This window comes from Streptopelia decaocto, assembly GCF_964273445.1.
Source record: "Streptopelia decaocto genome assembly, chromosome: 2".
NCBI lineage: Eukaryota > Metazoa > Chordata > Aves > Columbiformes > Columbidae > Streptopelia > Streptopelia decaocto.
In genome coordinates this window covers 68,775,592-68,794,254 of record NC_138655.1, presented here as the reverse complement: position 1 = coordinate 68,794,254, position 18,663 = coordinate 68,775,592, and the positions used below count along the sequence as shown (strand labels likewise).

At 38.6% G+C, this 18,663-nt stretch overlaps 1 protein-coding gene across 1 annotated transcript in view; it reads right to left on the bottom strand.

Annotated features, from left to right (window-relative positions):
- Positions 1-18,663, bottom strand: part of MOCOS (molybdenum cofactor sulfurase) — a gene marked incomplete at its 5' end in the record, with an annotated part of 233,577 nt that overhangs the window by 12,522 nt on the left and 202,392 nt on the right. Inside the window, 5 exons of the mRNA XM_082045174.1 lie at positions 855-981; positions 4,929-5,034; positions 5,656-5,780; positions 9,094-9,175; positions 14,965-15,127. Of these exons, the coding sequence (XP_081901300.1) occupies positions 855-981; positions 4,929-5,034; positions 5,656-5,780; positions 9,094-9,175; positions 14,965-15,127 (603 nt within the window). The remainder of the gene's footprint in view (positions 1-854; positions 982-4,928; positions 5,035-5,655; positions 5,781-9,093; positions 9,176-14,964; positions 15,128-18,663) is intronic.

Sequence of the window (18,663 nt, the reverse complement as noted above, 5' to 3'; positions counted from 1 at the left end):
TTCTAGATCTGACCTTAGCACTTCTGGTATTCACACCTTCATTATCACCCCTAAGAAAACAACGAATAAGCCACTTTCAAATCCTAGGCAATGCATTTTCAAATACTTATATCTAAGGATCAGACAAATTGAAGAGAACATGCAATACATGTGTGCGTCATTCCCTTAGGTTTCGTGTGTAGCTTCTTCATGGATTCTTTCTTGAAGAAAGAATTTCTCAAAATATTGTATATTTTGATATTTCTCAAAATAATGTATTTTCCAACAAAGTCTAATTCTTCAGCATTTTTGTTACAGTACAAAGCACATTATGTTGTTAGATATGAGATGAAGCATAACATATGAGAAAACCCTACCAGGCTAGACTTAGAAACGTGTCTTGAATAGATATTAAGACAAAATGTACACAACAGAGGGCAACTGACACTGATCATTCACTTGTATACATGTCCGGTCTTTTGGCAGCCAGTTGCTTGATGTGCTGCAATCCAAGGTTACATTTGGATTATTATGCTTAACAGCAACCAGTATTCTCTTGTGACATGCTGGCTAAATATTTGCTGTAAACTGCCTCAAAACTGATTATATTTTCTGCTCAGTTGGATAGAGGTGGGAAATTTTATGAATTATGAAATAAAAAAAGGTGTGGAGAAATATGTCAGAATCTCTCATTATACTAAGCATGTCTGCCACAGGCCACAGCATGTTTGGTTTTTTTACACACTTCATAAAATTCATCTGCACAAACTGTGCTGCCCATGTTCCAGTCAAAGCCTTACAAAAACTGCTCTGTCTCCAGGGGTCAAAAAACTTTCTGATAGACCATGACTAGGACAAGGGAGATGAGTTCGCACCTGGAATCGCAGAGCACCTATTGAAATCTCAGCCCACTCTTCTTCTTCAAAGGACTCTGGTGCACTAATGACAAGGTTGGCACGGAAACGTCGGATTAGTTCTTCTATTTCCAAAGGCTCTTCCAATCTGTCTCACCGAGTTGACAAAGAAAAAATAAGGTTTATGAACTGATTCTGCACTGGATATTTGTGCTGTAAGAATCTAGTGGCTAATATAATTCAACAAATGTTTCTCCAGAGTAACCTGGACCGAGTTTTACTACAAAGGCTATGAAAATGGCACAAGGTATTTAACTACAATTTGTAAGACTTCACATATAATTTGTAACCTTTCTTCAGAGGTGTAACCTGTAACTGTGAAGTAGGTATGAAAGCATGTAGACAGGCAATCGTGAACAGTGCATATGAAAAAATTCCTTATTAGTTATTACGTGTAAGGCCAGTGGTAATAAATTAAAAGATCTTTTGAGTTAGCAATCAATTGACTCATTAAATGCTTCTAAAGAGAAGGTAAACAGAAACTTATTCTGTAGATGCTGCAGTGGCAAAAGGGACAAAACCAGCAGATGCTGAAGGTAAAAAAGGCCAGTAAAGGGATTTTATGAGATAATGTATTCCTCCTATTATTACAATTTGCCTTTGGGATGCAGCAGATTGCACCAAATGATAGGTGTTTTGAAAAAAAAATTAATCTCTATGTGGTGATATCTCCACCTCTTTACAAGCATTTGAACTGCCAGAGTGTAGATTTGTGTCAGTGCAGAGAACATATATGAGGCAGAGAGCGCAGCAGACTGCATACAAATATCAGAAATCTGGCTGTAACTTTGAATTGTCATTCTTCACTCTCCTAAAGGAGAACTTGACCAGTACCAGTTAAAAAACAAAACAAACCAAACAAACCCAAAAACAACAGCTAGAATTTGCAAGAGAGTTCACTCAGTGTGATCGTTAGTGGGGAAAAAACATGTCATTTTACATTAGCTGTTATGGACATGAACAAATTCCGATACTCCATAAGCTGTGGTCTGGCAACTTTGGGATGATACTCTGCAGCAGGGGCAGAAACCTGGGTAAGTGGTGAAAAGAGAAGTTTCTGTCCCAGGAAAAAAAAAAAAAAAAAAACAACAAAAGAAAAACAACCCCCAAAAAAGTAAGGACATACAGCTTAAAATGTGTTTTAATTAAAATGAGAAAAAACACGAAAACCAAAGCACAGGGAAAACTGTTCACATCAAGCAGTCTTGGCAGAAGAGGCCTGTTAGGTGAAAAAAAGAGCTTGGTTTTATTTTAAATGGACTGGATGATCTTCTTTAGCAGACAAATGTGCATAAGGATAAACTGCCTGTGCAGACTTTCAGCCAAACCACACAAGCCCTGTTCCACTGAGCCTTGACTGTTCACAAGGCTCCAGCAGCCTGAGGGCAGAAAGTGGGATGGGAAGCTGCAGGGCTACAGGTTTTCCCTGGGGATCCCACAAACAATCCCATGGCTGAGACACAATTCATAATTATTGCAGGAGATAGGAGCCAACAGAAAGTGTGCAATATGCTGATGCTCAGACAGACGGGGGAAAAATAGCAGTTTGTCATGAATGAATCGAGTTATGCTGTTGTGCTTCTTAGCTTTGCTGTGGGCTCTTGGAGCTTAGACGCTGTGTGGCCTCTAGTTTTGAATGCATTTTGTGACATATTGGTGCTTGCCAGTCCAGCCGATACCGGTGGGGCCATCAAAAGCCCCAGTAGTCTCGGAGCTGGGCCTGCAGCATTCTGAGCCAGCTGCTGAAAATGATTTATAGTTTCTACAGGTTCATCCCTTGCCACCACTCCTCCTTCAGCCTGCTCAGGCTCACCTTCAAAATACCTCCACTCTCCTGTGCCTATCCCCAGCCCTCAGAACTGTTCCTCATTATTTGGCAAGCATGTATCTGAGTAAATGCCCATCATTTGCCCCTCAAAACATGCATCAGATGGATGGAGTGACAGGCACTTTCATTCTGCAAACCTCAAAAAGGATCTGTTGCAAAAACCAGTGTATTTTGCCAAAGCTAGGCTGGGTACTTTGGACTTTTCACAGTAGTGAGCCCTGCAATCCAGAATGCATTACATATATTTAACAGGCAAACCTGAAAATGAGTATTTGCATGTTCAGGGGTGTATTTCTAGCAAGAACATTTGATCATAAAGCCAGGCCATGGGGATTTTCAGGGAGGTGACCTGTAAAGGCAACACCAGAGAGGCAGATATGTCCATATACATATAGCTCTCCAACAGTATGTTACATTCTAATTTTTGATTAAATTGCTGTTTCTCTTTTAGATCACCTCTCAAGAATCAAGTAGAAACTGGAAGATTAATTTTTACTTATAGAAGATGCAAGGAGAAAATTAAAAATCAATTGAAGATTAAAATTGCTTTATAAATCTTAGTAGGTTGCCACTAAACAAAAACAAACCTACATGCCAATAAGCTAAATAATGCTTCTTAAAAAATAAAAACATTTAATAAAGACCCATATGTGCAGATTCTTGAAAATACATCGCACAGTTCTATACTTGGACACCATGATATAGTAACAGTGCAAAATTATATTGCTGTATATCTATGCTGAATTTATTTCTCCAGCATCCTGAGAAAGCACTGCATAGCACAATGGGGAAGAACTTTCCAACTTGTGCTGCAGAGTGGGAAGTAAAGTGCTTCTCAGGCATCATGGCAGCTCCAGTGATATCTGGAGTTTGAAGAAAATGAGATTACAAGCTTAGTTGCACTGCAACATATTAGACTCAAAATCAGTGGATCATCTGACCTTGCATGTTTTATCAAAGTTCCCTGTCCTTCTTCATCCTCACTTGCTGCTCCCTCTGGTGCCTTACTCCTCTGATTTGCATTCAGATCTCATGTCTGGAAGGTTCTTCAGTGGGTTTCATCATAGAAAAAGCCCAGTCTGAGTAAGAGTTGCCTGCAAGTCTTGTTCTCCCAAGAAGACAAAACCAGGCCTCAAAAGAAGACATTGACTATCATGGAGAAAGGGTAGTCAAAATGGCTGAGAGGCAGACTGATTCAAACCTTGCCCAGGCATTTTTCCCAGAGGAGCACTGCCATGATATGTTAAAATTGCCCAACTGTCTTCTCCTGAAGAATGAAAACCCTCAGGCAATGCAAGCTCCAGTGGTCTGTAGTGATGCTTCACTCAGTCACTGGTTTTAAACCCTGAAGCTATATACATATCCGCCTACAGCTACATATAGATATATATTCCTCCTCTATTCACAACAGGAATTTTAATGCAGGGGGCGTGTTTGGTGGGCGACTAAGAGGAGAGAAGATGTTTTCACACAGAGGGAGGGAATTTTGGTAAGACAGGAAAAGGGGGCCCAGAGACAAATGCCAGGGCTGTGGGATGCACAGCTATGATGGAGGCCTCCAGGGCAGATTTTCTGTGGGATTTGAGTCTGTCCTACTTATATTCAAGAAACAGCAACTTTCAGTTGTCAGCATATGAAAATTTAGCTGGTAATTGGTTCCTTAGCTTTGAACTGTGGGCTGGCTGAATGTTTCATTTGCTGCTTCAGTGTTCCACTTCTGTACAAGTAAAGCCAAATTCAATTAAGAAATGAAATTAATCCAGTCCTGCAAGTAGTTTTAAAATATTTCTGTTGTGAATATTTGCTATAAATCTTAATCCTTCCCATGGGAAAGAAATAGTCCAGCTAGTACCAAGATTTTGTATTTTCATCTGCCAGATTATTTATGTTGAGGAAACCTAATTATCCTTGTTCTTCCTACAACTAGAAGTTGGCTGGTTCCCAATAGTCTCCGGCCACCAAATCATTTGACATGAATTTTGTTTAAGTTTGTTTAAGATGACTAGCAGAAAGATTATGTTCAAGCATTTAATCTAAATTTTCAGAATTCATGCACGTAGTTATATCAGTTTAGTACCCATATATTTGTTGAACACTGAAAAGTAAGTAACTCTAAATTTCCAGATAAAGCAGTTATATTGGCACTTAATGGCAAGATTCTGGAACCCAAGACTGCTGAGAGACATTTGGAGACAGAAGGATCTTACCTTGCAGAAACATGTTCTTTCAGCTGCATAATGCTTGCCCTATTTATCAGGAGGTATTGTGCTTCATTCACAAGAGAGAGTGAGACGTTTGTAGCTGATGCCAGACCTAAAAAGATGAATCCAACATTCTAAAATGATCATTAGAAATCAGGAAGATTATACTAGTAATTTCACCTCATCTTTCCTTTGACCTCTTATTCATTCTCATTAAAAAAAATTATTCATTTGGCTCCAGGTACTAAGGAAAGGTTCCAAGAATCCCCTGAAACCTGCAAATGATAGTGATGCAATGCATTTAGAAAGTGAGATAGAACTGAGATTTTGCCATGTTTGTAAAACAATTTACAAGGGCAATATCTATGGATTTTTGATGCTCCTTCCCTTTCATCCTTTTATATAATAAAATCAAGTTTAAGACTAAATTATTTGTTTATAGCTTTTTCATAATTGTTTTTCAAAATTATCATTGAGTTTCCAGACAAAATCATAGTCATGATGATAACCCCCCCTCTCAGACTGATGTATCTGTGCATCTTCACCCAGTGTAACAAGTGGAAGGGCAGCATAAACACAGTTTGGGTATAAATGTACCCTTTGAAAACTACTAGATCAATATTGAATGAGTCTTTCACCCTCTATCAGAGTAATTATATAGTCAGTATGAAGTCTGTGAGCCTGATGTTTACTAAGTAAGAAATCACAAATATTTTTAAGAATGAAAACACACCTTTTGTAGTTTTCTGATGTAACCTGTCTTTTATGTCTGAACTTTGTTTTATCAAGCGACATGGACGACCAAGAAACAATGAGAACCAGTCAGCAGTTCTTTCTCCACAGTCATATGTTTTTACCCTATTAGGAGAAAAGAGGGACTTTTAGCAAAATTTGATTGCCCAAACATTAATTTTCAAAACTGAAGATGAATTACCAAGATGTTAATTCTGCTTCATCCAATACAAAATACAGAATCTGTATTCTCCGGTGAGTGATAAAACAGATGTGAAGTTCTGTTTAATGTTATCTCCCAGTTTTCTCAACTTTACTCTGTTAGTCTTGAAGTTAATATTCACAAGTTCTAATTTAATTTTATACAGAAAATTACTGTGGTAAAAGGATTAAATAATTGCAACACTCAAGACACTGACTGAAGTACAGTAACTGGTAGCCCATATTACAATAGTACAATATAGTATTATGAAAAAGCTATTCTATAGTCTGCGCTTTTTACCAAAAGAAAGATTCATCTGAGCTGAATTTAAGATTGCCCCACTGTGCCCCATTGTGCCCATTAGGTACAATGATGTTAATTCCCTAATTTAGTTCATGTTAGTAGACAGCCTGCTGGGGCTTAATACTGTATAAATCAGGATCAAACTTTTGCCCTATTTTTTATTTGCTTACCATTTTGAGTTACAGTGCCTGAGTTAGAGATACACAGCATTCTTGGTATTTCATCAAATGTCACTGTGTAGTTTTTGTATTCCGAGACTCCTATGTTTTCAGATTGCTTCCCCTTATCATCAGACCATTTTCTGAGCAAGTACCATCATCTCTTCAAGGTCTTATTCAAAGTCACAGAATCAAGCCCTTCTGTTGTAGCTCAGTTCTACTAATATCCTGCTTTTGTTTATTTTTGTTGAGTATTACTTTACATCTGTCAGCCTTACATTTTATTTGGCACGTGTCAGGCAATTTATAAAGGAGGGCCTAGTTCTCTCAGATTTTACTTGCTGCTTGCCTTGAGTTCCCCACTCATCTTCTTGTTATGTCATTTAGCTTCAGTGCACTACAGCTGGTCCCTCTAGCTAGGTAATTTATAGAACAAGAAACAAGGACAGCTGAAGTCTGAATATTGATCCCAAGGGATATAATACATACATTTAGACACAACAGGCTCAGTTCACTTTGTTTTTAACTATGCCTTTGTCTTTTTCTACCACTTATACTCTTCCTTTAATCTCTTTGATATTGTGGCCTGTCAAAGAGGAGGCTGTATCCCTGCCTGGTTCAGTAGAGCACTAACCTTGAGCATTAGGTTCTCCTACAACATCAATAACCTTAATATCACCAGCTTCTACTTGCATCTGTCCAGTTAGATATTATACTAGAAAGCCAGGTCACTCCGATGTGAGCAGTGCATGCTGATGGACAACCCCTACTGAGATGAAGGCCAACACTGATGAATTGCTTCACAAGGGAAACTTGGGCTCATTAAACTTTGGTGGCTGCTGTGAAATTAAACTTCCTCACATGAATGCTTGCAGATTCAACATCATGTGCTTTTCTCTGCTATCTCAGTGTAAATTCAGATTTAACACCTACGTCAACAGAACTGGATGAAACCACAGCGTCAGAGAGCAGAATTAATACGTGGAAAATGCCTTCTGTAGTGGTTTCTTTGGAATAAAAGCCTTTTAACAAGACTTTTGGTCCCACTGCTCACATCAGACACTTTGCAGAAAAGATCCCAGACCACAAATCACCTCCTGTCTTACTGCAGATGACTGTTTTGCTTCTATTTACATTTTTTGGCCCTGGAGGTTCCCCTGTGGAAACATGGGAACCTGGCATCAACGCTGTTGGATCTCTGAGCAGCTTGGGAGCCTCATCAATGCTGTTCATTCATTCTGCCTTCCTTCCTGCTTTATTTGCTAATTACAGTCCACTCTGTGCAAATTGTCTTGCATCTCCCCTTTCTTTGTCATTCTATCCTTTTCTTCCTCCTCAGAGCTCTAAGCAGTTTCCCATGAAAATTTCCTATTTCATACATTAAAAATGACACAGTCAGTGACATGAAAGACAAGCTACAATAAATAGTATGGCAGTCACTTATATGCACAGAGAGAGGAATATAACCCAGGTTATTTTACAGCCTGTAATAGATGGGCTAACCATGGGGAGGCTAAGGATGAGTCAACACTAAGGGAAGTGGGACAGATGGTTAAAACAAATGACACTTGGGTGAATTCCACTACCTGAGAAAAACATACTTCTGAGAAAAAGATTCTCTTTATCATCTGAATAGCTAGTAGAAAAGAAGCAGAAGATAATTTCCTGCATGGATTCAGAGGGCAAATGGTCAGTCTGCTGGTTTGTTTGTGTGTTACCCTCAGGGAAGCAAATGTAAAAGGTTACAAAGAATTAATATACCTTGGTTAAAATAATAAAACAGTTTGGGTTGTAAGGGACCTTCAAAGGTCATCTAGTCCAACCCTCCTGCAATCTGCAGGGACATCTTCAATGAGATCAGGTTGCTCAGAGCTACATCCAGCCTGGCCTTGAGTGTTTCCAGGGATGGGGCACCTACCACCTCTCTGGGTAACCTGTGCCAGCATTTTATCAGCCTCAAAGAAGATGTAAATCTGTGAGTGGCTCATTTAGTTGGTCTTACCAAGAGACTCGATGAAAAGAAATATAGTAGATAATGCAAATGTACATTAGGAAGGCACTTGATACACTGCCACTCAGAAAACTTAATGAGACTGGGAAGTACTTAGAAAATATGATGGATAAACACTTAAGTTCACTGATAAGAAATTAATTTATGCATAATGTTATATTTCACTGAAGTGGTATGTCTCTTGATTAGAGTTAATGTTATTTCACATATTCACCTGCAATCTTCCCAAGATTGTTAAGGGGACACTGATCATCATGGGCAGTCAAAACAAAATTAAAAAGGGTTGTAAATATGGGAAGCTGTTTATAATCTCAGTGAATTCTAGCAATTTTGAATCTGGACAGCATCAAATGGGCAAAGTTGCCAGCATGATCATTGTCAAATGTAGGAACTGAACTCTAGGGTCCTGCTGAGGCCCCCAGTTAGCATTTGGAAGTAACTGGGGACATCCTTCCTTTTTCTCAACCTTTCAGTAAGTTAAGCAAATATCTCCCTTATTCAAGTGAGTGCCAAGTCATCACAGTCTCTTGTATTATCTTCTCCCCTCTTTTTACATTTTATTATTTTTAGTGTTTTTTACTTGACATGCTGGGCATGCCAGTTTACCTTCTTAAATCTCTCTTCTCCTGGTCCACTAAGTCTTTCACTGCTTGTCACCGTCCCCCTCTTTTTGAAGGACTTCCACCCGTGTGTGTGTTTATCCAATCATGCCCTGAGTGTCATTGCAGTGATTTTCAGCTTCGGTTCCTCTCCGCTCTCACTCACCTGTGTGAACAGACTTTACTCTCATACACCACAGCCTCTTTTCCAGTATCTTCTTCTAGTGATATAGATATTGGGTCCATGCCTAGATGGGCAGAGAGCAAAACATAGTTAAAAAAAACCAAAAACCAACAAACATTTATGCAGAAACACAAGGTCATGAAAAAAGTTCTTATTTTTGCACCTGTTCACAATCACAGCAGCCTCCGAAATAGCATGTGACAAAAATCCTTTCTTTTTGCTAGAATTATATAAACTGCCTGCAGGTGGCTCCAAATGATAATGCAAAGAGCAATGTCTTCAGATGGCCTTGGTACTCAAACCACATTAAGGAACATACAATTTCAGCTTTGAGTTACTTCATTCTCCGTGTATCTCAAGCAAAGAAACTGGCACAGAATTACTTCCTCAGTCATGGTTTTTGTTGAAAGGATGAGATTACCACTGCTGTGGTCCCTGTAGCAAATCAGGAGATGAGGTTGATCACTGTTGGGTTGCTTTTTTTTGGAGTGATGCGATGGCGTGATCAGAAAGATGAAAGATGGAGGTGGGGTGGGGGAAGAGAAAGAAATATAACATGTCATAAAACTACAATAATTAAAAGATAAAATGTATGGAAAATGATAATGAGAGAATTATTCCCATCTGTCCACCTCTAAGTTTAAACCAGATGAGGAATCCCAGGTAATGATCTATGTTAACAGTTTCTTCCATACTTATCTTGAACATGATGAGCCAAAGAGATGGAAAGGCTACTGTGACTTACTAGAACTAAAAGAAAAGCTGTACTATTTTACTTTCTGTTAATTGAAAGCAATAACCTGAAATGACAAACAAAGGGTTTTAGTGTGTGGCTGCAATGAATCCAACTCATTTCCATTATGCTGCAACATATACCAGCAAGACTGATCTGTACCCCAGCTTTCTGTCAGCATGGTTCAATTTCACTCACTACTTCCTGTTTATATTATTGTAGTACAAACAAGAAACAAGCTCTACCAGCTCTGTGATATGGTGAAATCAAATGGTTTTATTCTCTTGTGAAGAACAATGAAACATAGCTCAGATTCACTATATCCCAGCTATCAGCTCTGTTACGTGTAAGTTTTCAATATTGAAAGAGTTCTACTCCTTTTTTAGCTAATGATGTTGGCATACTTCAGAAGAGAAGACAGAGGAGGAAAAGCTAGGCTCACTTCAGAAAATAAAACACATAAGTAATAAATGTGTTGAACCTGCTTGAAATAACCTGAAAAATAACGCAATGTTATCATCTTATAAACTAGAACTAATGCTCTTGTTCTTTGAAAAAATTAAACATCAGCATCATTCCTTCTGGAAAAGAAGAGTTTGAAAGGTTTCATCTTGCATGTATCCTTAGTTGTTATATCTTTTACAAATTTTATCTAAACAAGGCACACACACTCACAAAATTTCTTAAAATAGAGTCTCGGGGCTTTAAAAAGCCCTGCTTTTATACACCAGTGATTGTATCACATTTTTATTGAACAGTACACATTTTACAGTGATGTTTAGGTCAGTTAAACATTGTTAATTACAATTTTATTCTATCTTAAGGCAAAAAAATAAAGCAGAATATTGCCAGTTACTAAAATGTAGAAGCTGTCATTCTCCATGGTCATTTGCTTCATAATAAAATTCACAGATGTGCTCACAGTATTAATATAAAAAAAATTTGTTCGTGTCTTTATAGCTCCTATTTTCAGTCAATGAGAAGAATTAGAGGTCTGTTATTTCAATAGACTGAAATATAAACTATTCATGTATATTCTTTCATCAGTGTATGCACTTAATTCCCATTATTTTTATTGGCAGTAACACATGACTATTTGAAGGCATAATAAACTCCAAAAAGTGTAATTAGTTGCTCAGTTTTGTTAGCATCTTTCTACTCCAATATTTTAAAGGGCCTTCACAACACGCAAAATTTTTCCCTCTGTGCAGTGGTAAACTAAACCCAACTTGCCAGAGTAATGCTGATTGTTAGCTAAAAGGGAAAGAGAGGAATTAAGTCTTCTAGAGAAATTCTCAGCTAAATTTGGTTTGGCTTACTTTTATATCAGTCAGGAACAAGGACAGTGTAATCTGTGCCCCCATGTACTTAATGGACAAGAAGATTTCCCTTGATTCCCACTCCAGTAACACAGCATCTAGAAATAAAGGCACTGGCTCCTGCCCACCTTTAAATTGCTGGGAGCCTAAACATTAACTCTTCAGTTGAGATACAAGAAGTTATCTTTCTCCACAGGGGCTTATTTAAAGTTACACCAATTTTCTCAAAGCAAGTTCTGTGATAGAAAGGGTTAGTTACACTCTTCATGTCAAAAGAAATAGGAAACGCCTGTTAATAACCACATAGCCTAAGAAAATAATTCTGACAAAATTCAGAAATGTAGTTTCTCAGAATTAAAATCTCAGTCCCTCTACTGAAGTACAGTCAAGGAGAGGCCAAGCACAAGCCCTTCCTCTCCCTCTGGTCTCACCCTCCTCCTCAGGGACTGGGGGAACACTGGGAATTCCCCAGCTGCCTTGCAAGCCAACTAATTTTGTGGGCATGCCAGGGAATGATTCTAAGTCTTAGAGCTGTTTTGGCCTTTTCTGGAGTCCCAGTCTGGTGTCTTTGCTACCCATAGGGACGTCAGAATCACACAGTTGGGTCAGACAGCGGCTCTGCCCATTCAAGGCTGGTTGTTAGACATGCTACGGAGCCACCCTACATGCAGGGGTCAAAGACAACACAAAGTGGAGTCTCAGCACATGGAAGATTCAGCAAAAGGCATTAAAGTAGTTACTGTCATGCTGTCTATTTTATTTTGTTGGACAGAAAAGACATAGAAGATTAAACCATATTGAAATAAAATAGCCAGAAACAAATTTTCCACTAATGAAAAGTTCTAGAGGGAAAGGAAAGTAAATGTCTGGAGGGGGAGACAGAACTGACTCACTGTGTTTTAGAAGTGGCACAGATAAAGTCTTCACCACAATCTAACAATGCAACAGTAAAAATATTCTTTAAGAATGCTGCATAATTCAGCTATGTGGGATTCACCCCACTGGGCTTTCGGCACTTACCAGAGGCCCCTAATCCAGCAGCAGGGTTGCCTTAGGCTCTCTCTTGTGGGAGAGAGACACCTCCAGACAGCAAAGCACGCTCTAGATGGAGATCATTGCCACAGCCTGCTCTCAAAATGAGAAAAGCACAGATGACAGCAGAGAAACTGGTAGAGAAAGCAGGCTGTTTACAGCATCCTTGCAGGGGGGCAGGAGGAAGACAGCTCGGCTGACTGCAGTTGTCACCCAGTCAGCTGGGAGACGATGGGTTTTTGTGTTCACTGGAGCCAGGGGATTCAGTAAACTTGCAGCTCAAAGCTTCAGGTCCTACAATAGCCACAAACTACTGACAGGCTGGAGAGACATGTGACAAAAGCAACAGTGATTGACATGGAATTCTCAAGGAAAATGTCAACTTATTAAATTAAATGTCTGCCATTAAATGATTTAAGTGGGAGACATAACAGTGATCCATATATGTCAAGGGATAAAAGAAAAAAAAAATCTAACACCAACAAACAAATCATGTATTTAGACTGCAGGTAAGAAGAAAGAAAACAAAACAAATATTGGAACAACTTTCTACAGATTTATGTGCTCAGTTTTACCCTGTCAGTTCGCATGTGTTCCCATCACTGTGCTGTCTTATGAGCAGTAATCTCTGGAATAGTCTCACCAAGAAAATGAGAGCCCTTATCTCACTGTCAAGCATTAAAAACATACCACAGGTTGCAAGTACATTATGAGAGTGAAAAATATCAGGACTGTTACAAGAAGAAGGCCCACACCACCTTATGGGCTAAGATCACAGTATCTAGAGTCATATACAAAGAATGACTCCACTTTTACATACTGGCTATACCAAAGCAGTCTATAAATAAATGCCAACCACATTTCTGTTAGAACACACTGTAGACGTGATCAATCACTTTGGGGTGGAAAAGTGATCCATAGACTTGGTCAATCACTTCTGGATGGAAACGGTTCCCACTTTCATAGGCAGAAAGGTGAATGATAGTGAAAATTCCAAAAATGACACAAATTAAAATGTAGGATTTAAAGGTGAATTTCACCCTGGGACTATGGCAAGAGATTGTAAATCTTAGTGAAAAATGGCTTCCTTGACTGTCATTTTTATCTAAGAAAACTTCTTCCTGACTCTCTGAAGTATGTCAGCACAGATAGTATTGACAGGTAAACATACTAATGAATACGCACTTGTCTGAACAGTGTGGTACTAGCAAGTAAAAAAATAAAGAACATTCTTAGAAGAGCAGAATCAAAAGGCCTAACAGAGCTGAACCTCTGAAAATGTGAAGGATAAATGGAGAAGGCTTGGACAAGACATCACATTGTGTCTGCAAGTAAGAGATACCAGCAGAAAGGAAGAAAGTTTGAAAGGAACTGAATTTCTCTATATAGTTCTGAAGCACTTGATGATTTAAAACTTGTGAGAGTAGGCTGTCTATGCAACTGTACTACAATAATTTGAGGTGCAAGGTGCTCCACATAGAAGTGTCATGAACTAACAATACACTTTCAAAGAAAGATTACAAAGGGAACAACAGAAAATAGCAGTGTTTGTGCCAGTCTAGAATCTCTAAGAAGAGACAAGATTGTGTTTGGGATCTGAAATACACACACAAAATCACATGAGACTAGTGGAAGTACTCAAATGTCCATTTGATAAAGCTATTCCAGACAAACAAAATCAACTGGTCAGACTTAATTTTATGGAGAGTGCTCAGATGGCTGGAGAGGACAACAAGTGTAACGTACAAACATAAAGGAGACTGTAGTTACAGATCCACTCCTATGGATTTCTAATAAAGGGTGAAAAATCTGAATATAGGTTCCTTTACTTTGCTCTGGCTGCTGAAAATGTGGGCACGTAGATTACTAATGGTTAAGACATAAAGGCTGAGTAAATGTTAGATACCAGGGAAATGATGAACACCATTCAGATACATGCAAACTTCACATTAATAATGACTTTTGTGGAATACAAACCTGTCCAGCATTCAGTGCTAACAGCACCGCTAGCGAAATAAATAATTTGCACCCTCAAGTAGCAAAGGGCTTTCTGCAATACTTTCCATATTTTTTCTTTTTTTTTCCCCCCTCAGCAGAGAATAAGAAAGCTTTGTGATGAATCCAGAGAAGCCCAAGCATCATGAAATATTTGCCTCCTAGTACAAGCATTTAACTTAGTGCAAGCATTTAGCTGAGCTAAATAATGCCCAGTACTTATTTTATTTCGTACTAATTTCCACTGAAGACTCTACTCCTCTAGTCCCACAACTGGAAGAAGGAGGAGAGTTATAAAATGGGAAGGTTTTTGGCCAGGGTGTTTGATACTAGACTCCTAATCCTTTAGCTTTGCAGCAATAACAGTCCCTTCAGGCTGATGAACTTTGTGCTTTTGCCACGAAAAGTTGGACTAGATGATCCCTGTGGCCCCTTCTGATCTGGTATTCCATAATTCTATGTTTTGTGATGTGGAGAGATAGACTTGTCAGCAAATTTCCACATCTGTCAATTGATTACTCCTTCCTGGAGCATCCACTTTATGATTGCACATAGAGAGTCACTGCCTACTCTCTGCCCATCCCAAAAAGCTAGGAGACTAGCAGGGCTGTATATTACAGCCTAGGCTGTCTTTGCCCACAGCTGGTAACAGAATTTGTCTCTGAAGTCAGCAAGCATACACAGTATTGAATAGCTCGACAGGTGCATGCAGGTGTCTCGGTCTAGAAGTTTGATACAAATAATGAAGGGAAGAAAAGGATATTGGTTACTAACCTTCTGCCTGGATGAGCATAACCTTTTTCTTCAGGTCAATTGAGGGATTTACAAGACACAAACTCGGCTCCTGTTTTTGAGTCACACAGACTCCATTCTGGTTTACAATCATCCAGTTACGGTCATACAGCAAACCTTGGTTTCCCACTGGCCATTCTGTAACCTGGAAAAGCATCAGGAGGGGATACAAAGGTTTAGAAAATGTTATCTGCATTAAGAGATAATGCTGAAGAGAGAGGGGAAAAAAACAATAATGAAGACTTTGAAATCAGGAAAACTTGTGCAAGACAATGTCAGCCTTTTAATAAGAGAAACCTTAATTGTAAATCAAAGATAAAACAACGCTGCACAAAGAGGACAAAACAAAATGGAGTTACTATAATTTGTCACATATTATCATACACTTTAACAGATCTGTGAGAATAAACAACCTCTGAAACACTCTAAAAACTGCTTTCAGTTTTATACTAATCCATTTCCAGGACTTTTCCCCGAACACTTCTCTTTTAATTTACAAAGCATGGACATCTCATGGGAGTTGTATGAATTAAGGCAAAACCAGCCAATCAACCAACCAAAAGCCAGAAAAATGCAAAATTAAAAATTCAAAATTCTGAAAAAAAGCTTCAATAATTTTCATAAAACTAGAACCACTTTATCAATGAATCCATTTGAGAAAACCTCCACCACTGAGGTTTCTGGTTTAGCTAGGAGCAGAATAGTTTCTCCAGATTCCCTTACAACAAAACACATTGTCTTCTTTGCTATCTGCTCTTCCATTACTTCTATAACACTCTTTATATTCAATAGCCTATACAAGCACATTGTCCTTGCTTTCATGTACATTTTTCTGGTGAAAAGAACATCTGTTACTGATGCTACACAGATGGTAGTCTTGAAATCCAAAAAGAGAGCAATTTTAGTAATGCCTTTGGGTGATATTAATAACTGCTTTCTCCTTCAGAATGTTAAAATATTAATACCATTCTTTCAACATAAAGCTGGGTATTTGAACATATTGCTTCAACTCATGCATGATTTCTAGTCATAGTTGAGTATGGAGGAGAGTTAACTACAGCTGCGCTTTGTTGAATTCTTGTACAGAAGCTGAGTGCAGCTCATGTGAACTAACTAGCAAAAGACTTTAGCAAAAAATGTCGAGAAAAAGGTATGTCCGGCTCAGCCTGATGGTCTGAAGAAAAGCATGGCTGGAAGCACTGGTTAGATTAATTACAAATCACGTTTTTGTTCAGCATGTGCTCTATATAAAACCCCACAGAACCACAATATCACATTCTTGTAAAATTTTCCAGGTTTTATAGGAGCCTGCAGCAGTAGTTTGACCCTGACAGCCTGACTAGAGAAAACTGAGAGCAGGCACTCCGAAACGAAAAATTTAAGCATTAAAGCTGACCCTTAAATAATCTGGCCACAGTGCTACCAACTGTATTGAATACAGAAAATACATAGAAAAAAAAAATAAATATAAGAAATGTATTTTGTCAACCTACTTGATATATAATATTCTTTGGCAGTTTTTTAAGTAAGTGTGGATGAAAAATTCCATCAGAAATTGAAACTTTAGGTCTGACAGTGTCATCTGAGACCATGTCTTCTAAACACCTCAAACTGCCAGCACCTAAATGATGTGAACCTTTGCTTTGTCTTTTTAGGAAAAAAAATAATCGCCCAAAGACCACAATATCAGCTGAAGAACAGACTTTTGTCCTTCCTGGAAATTATACTTCGGAAAGGCCGGTATTTTTTTGTTATCCTGTGTAGTTAAATTACAAGATGCATTTCAACAGCTGGTGATCATCTGAGAGCTGTCAGAATTTCCTGCTAACAAATTTCCCTTCCCAAATAGAAGATCACATCTTCCCACAGATCCAACAGATCTTCACAAGATTTGCAAGACATAACAAGCAGAATAAACTAAAAGAGGAGAAAAATAGAAAAAGAGCGTGGAGACAACGATTCTTAGCTCCTTATTGTAACATTCAGTTGTTTCAGATCCACTTCAGGACAGCAATCTTATTCAGGAAACAGCTTAAGTGTTTGCTTACCCTTCACTGAAGGTAAGAGGTTTTATGAGCAAAACAAACCATCTTCCCTTTAATTAGAGCTTCAGCTAATGCTCATACACTGATAGGCATTGTGGGGAAAGCTCAGCTGCCTAGGTAGCAGATCCTTGGAAATAATCAACACTTTCCATTCAAAATGCCTCTAGTAGGTCCAAAATAATGGAAAGGAACTCCGTGCTCCAGTCTGAGATGCAGCACATGACTATGGGCCCTCAGCCCATTTTTCTCCTTTCTCTTGCCATTGGGATAAGAATTGTACATACACTTGCCCAGCAGTGAGTCCCTGTCCTCTCATGGAAGTCCCTCATACACAGTTAAGTGTCCTAGTTCTTCTCCACTTTTCAACTTACTGCATTGCATATGTTGCTAGGACCCCAATAAATATAGTTGCAGCAACAAAATAACTGTGTACCCTGCCTTGATCAGAGAGTCCAAGGCAATTGTGAAACAGTCAGAGCTGGTTTGTTGCTAATACTGATGCTGGAGATGAGCATGGAAGAACATATACGTTGCTATTCGTAGCACTTTGCCATGTGACCTGTGAAGACCACCTCCTGCCACTATTTCGAAGAGGCTGAAGGGATTGTTAAATGACTGCAAGCAAATTCTGCCTGCTCTCCTTTCAGTTGAGACACGAGAAGAGTGGTCCAATTTGGCGCTCTTGGATTACAGCTGAACTGAATGCCCAGGGCTAACAGGAATGACACAGGCTGCAAAGACATTCCACATTCTGGTGGAGCAGCAGCAGGACATCAGTCAGGGCACTCTCATGTCACTAAATACTCATATTCAGATAATCAGTACAGTGAAGCAAAGCAACCATTGAAGCTTACTGTGTAGTAAAATAAACGAGATTAGTGTACATTGCAGTAAGCAATACTGTATTACGCAGCTTCTAACTTGATTCCCTGAACTTGTCTCACTATCTCTGACTACTGAGACAAATTAGAAGGGAGATGACAGAAAGAAATCAGGGATGCCATGATTTTACTGATAGATGCGAGTATACACCTTCATTCCCAGCATGGCAGGTGGGCTAATCATCCAACATAAGGTCTTGTTATTAGCAAGGATCATTGCATAGCACAGCCAGTACACAATATTATCCTAACCGCTTTAGTCCATTTTTCTTCTTGTAATGGTAAAATACTCATTGCAAAAACATGTTTTTGTTTTTCTTTTTCAGAATTTTCTTTAAAACATTTGGGCTGCATTTTTCCATAGCTCACAGTAATGTCATCATGAAGGCTAACACAGTCTTTGAAGACATTAAAAGAACCACTGAATAGGTTTTAAATTAGGCAAGTTTAAAAATGTTAGTGGTCTTACATATAATTTATCCACTGTTCAGTAGGAATTCGCATTGTATTTTAAAATAAAAGCTAATTTGTCTTCTGTGTTGAGATGCAATTTTTATAGACTGAAATCCACCACACAAATAATAAAGTTATTAATGTTTAAAATCCTAACCTTTTTCACTGGGCACACTACATTATGTAATTATGCAAAATTCATCGACATGAGAGATGTTCATATTTAAAAATGCATGTTTAAAAGACATTTTGTCATTAGAAAAAAAGAAAAAAAAGTGGTCTGGGATAGAGGTTACTCCTCT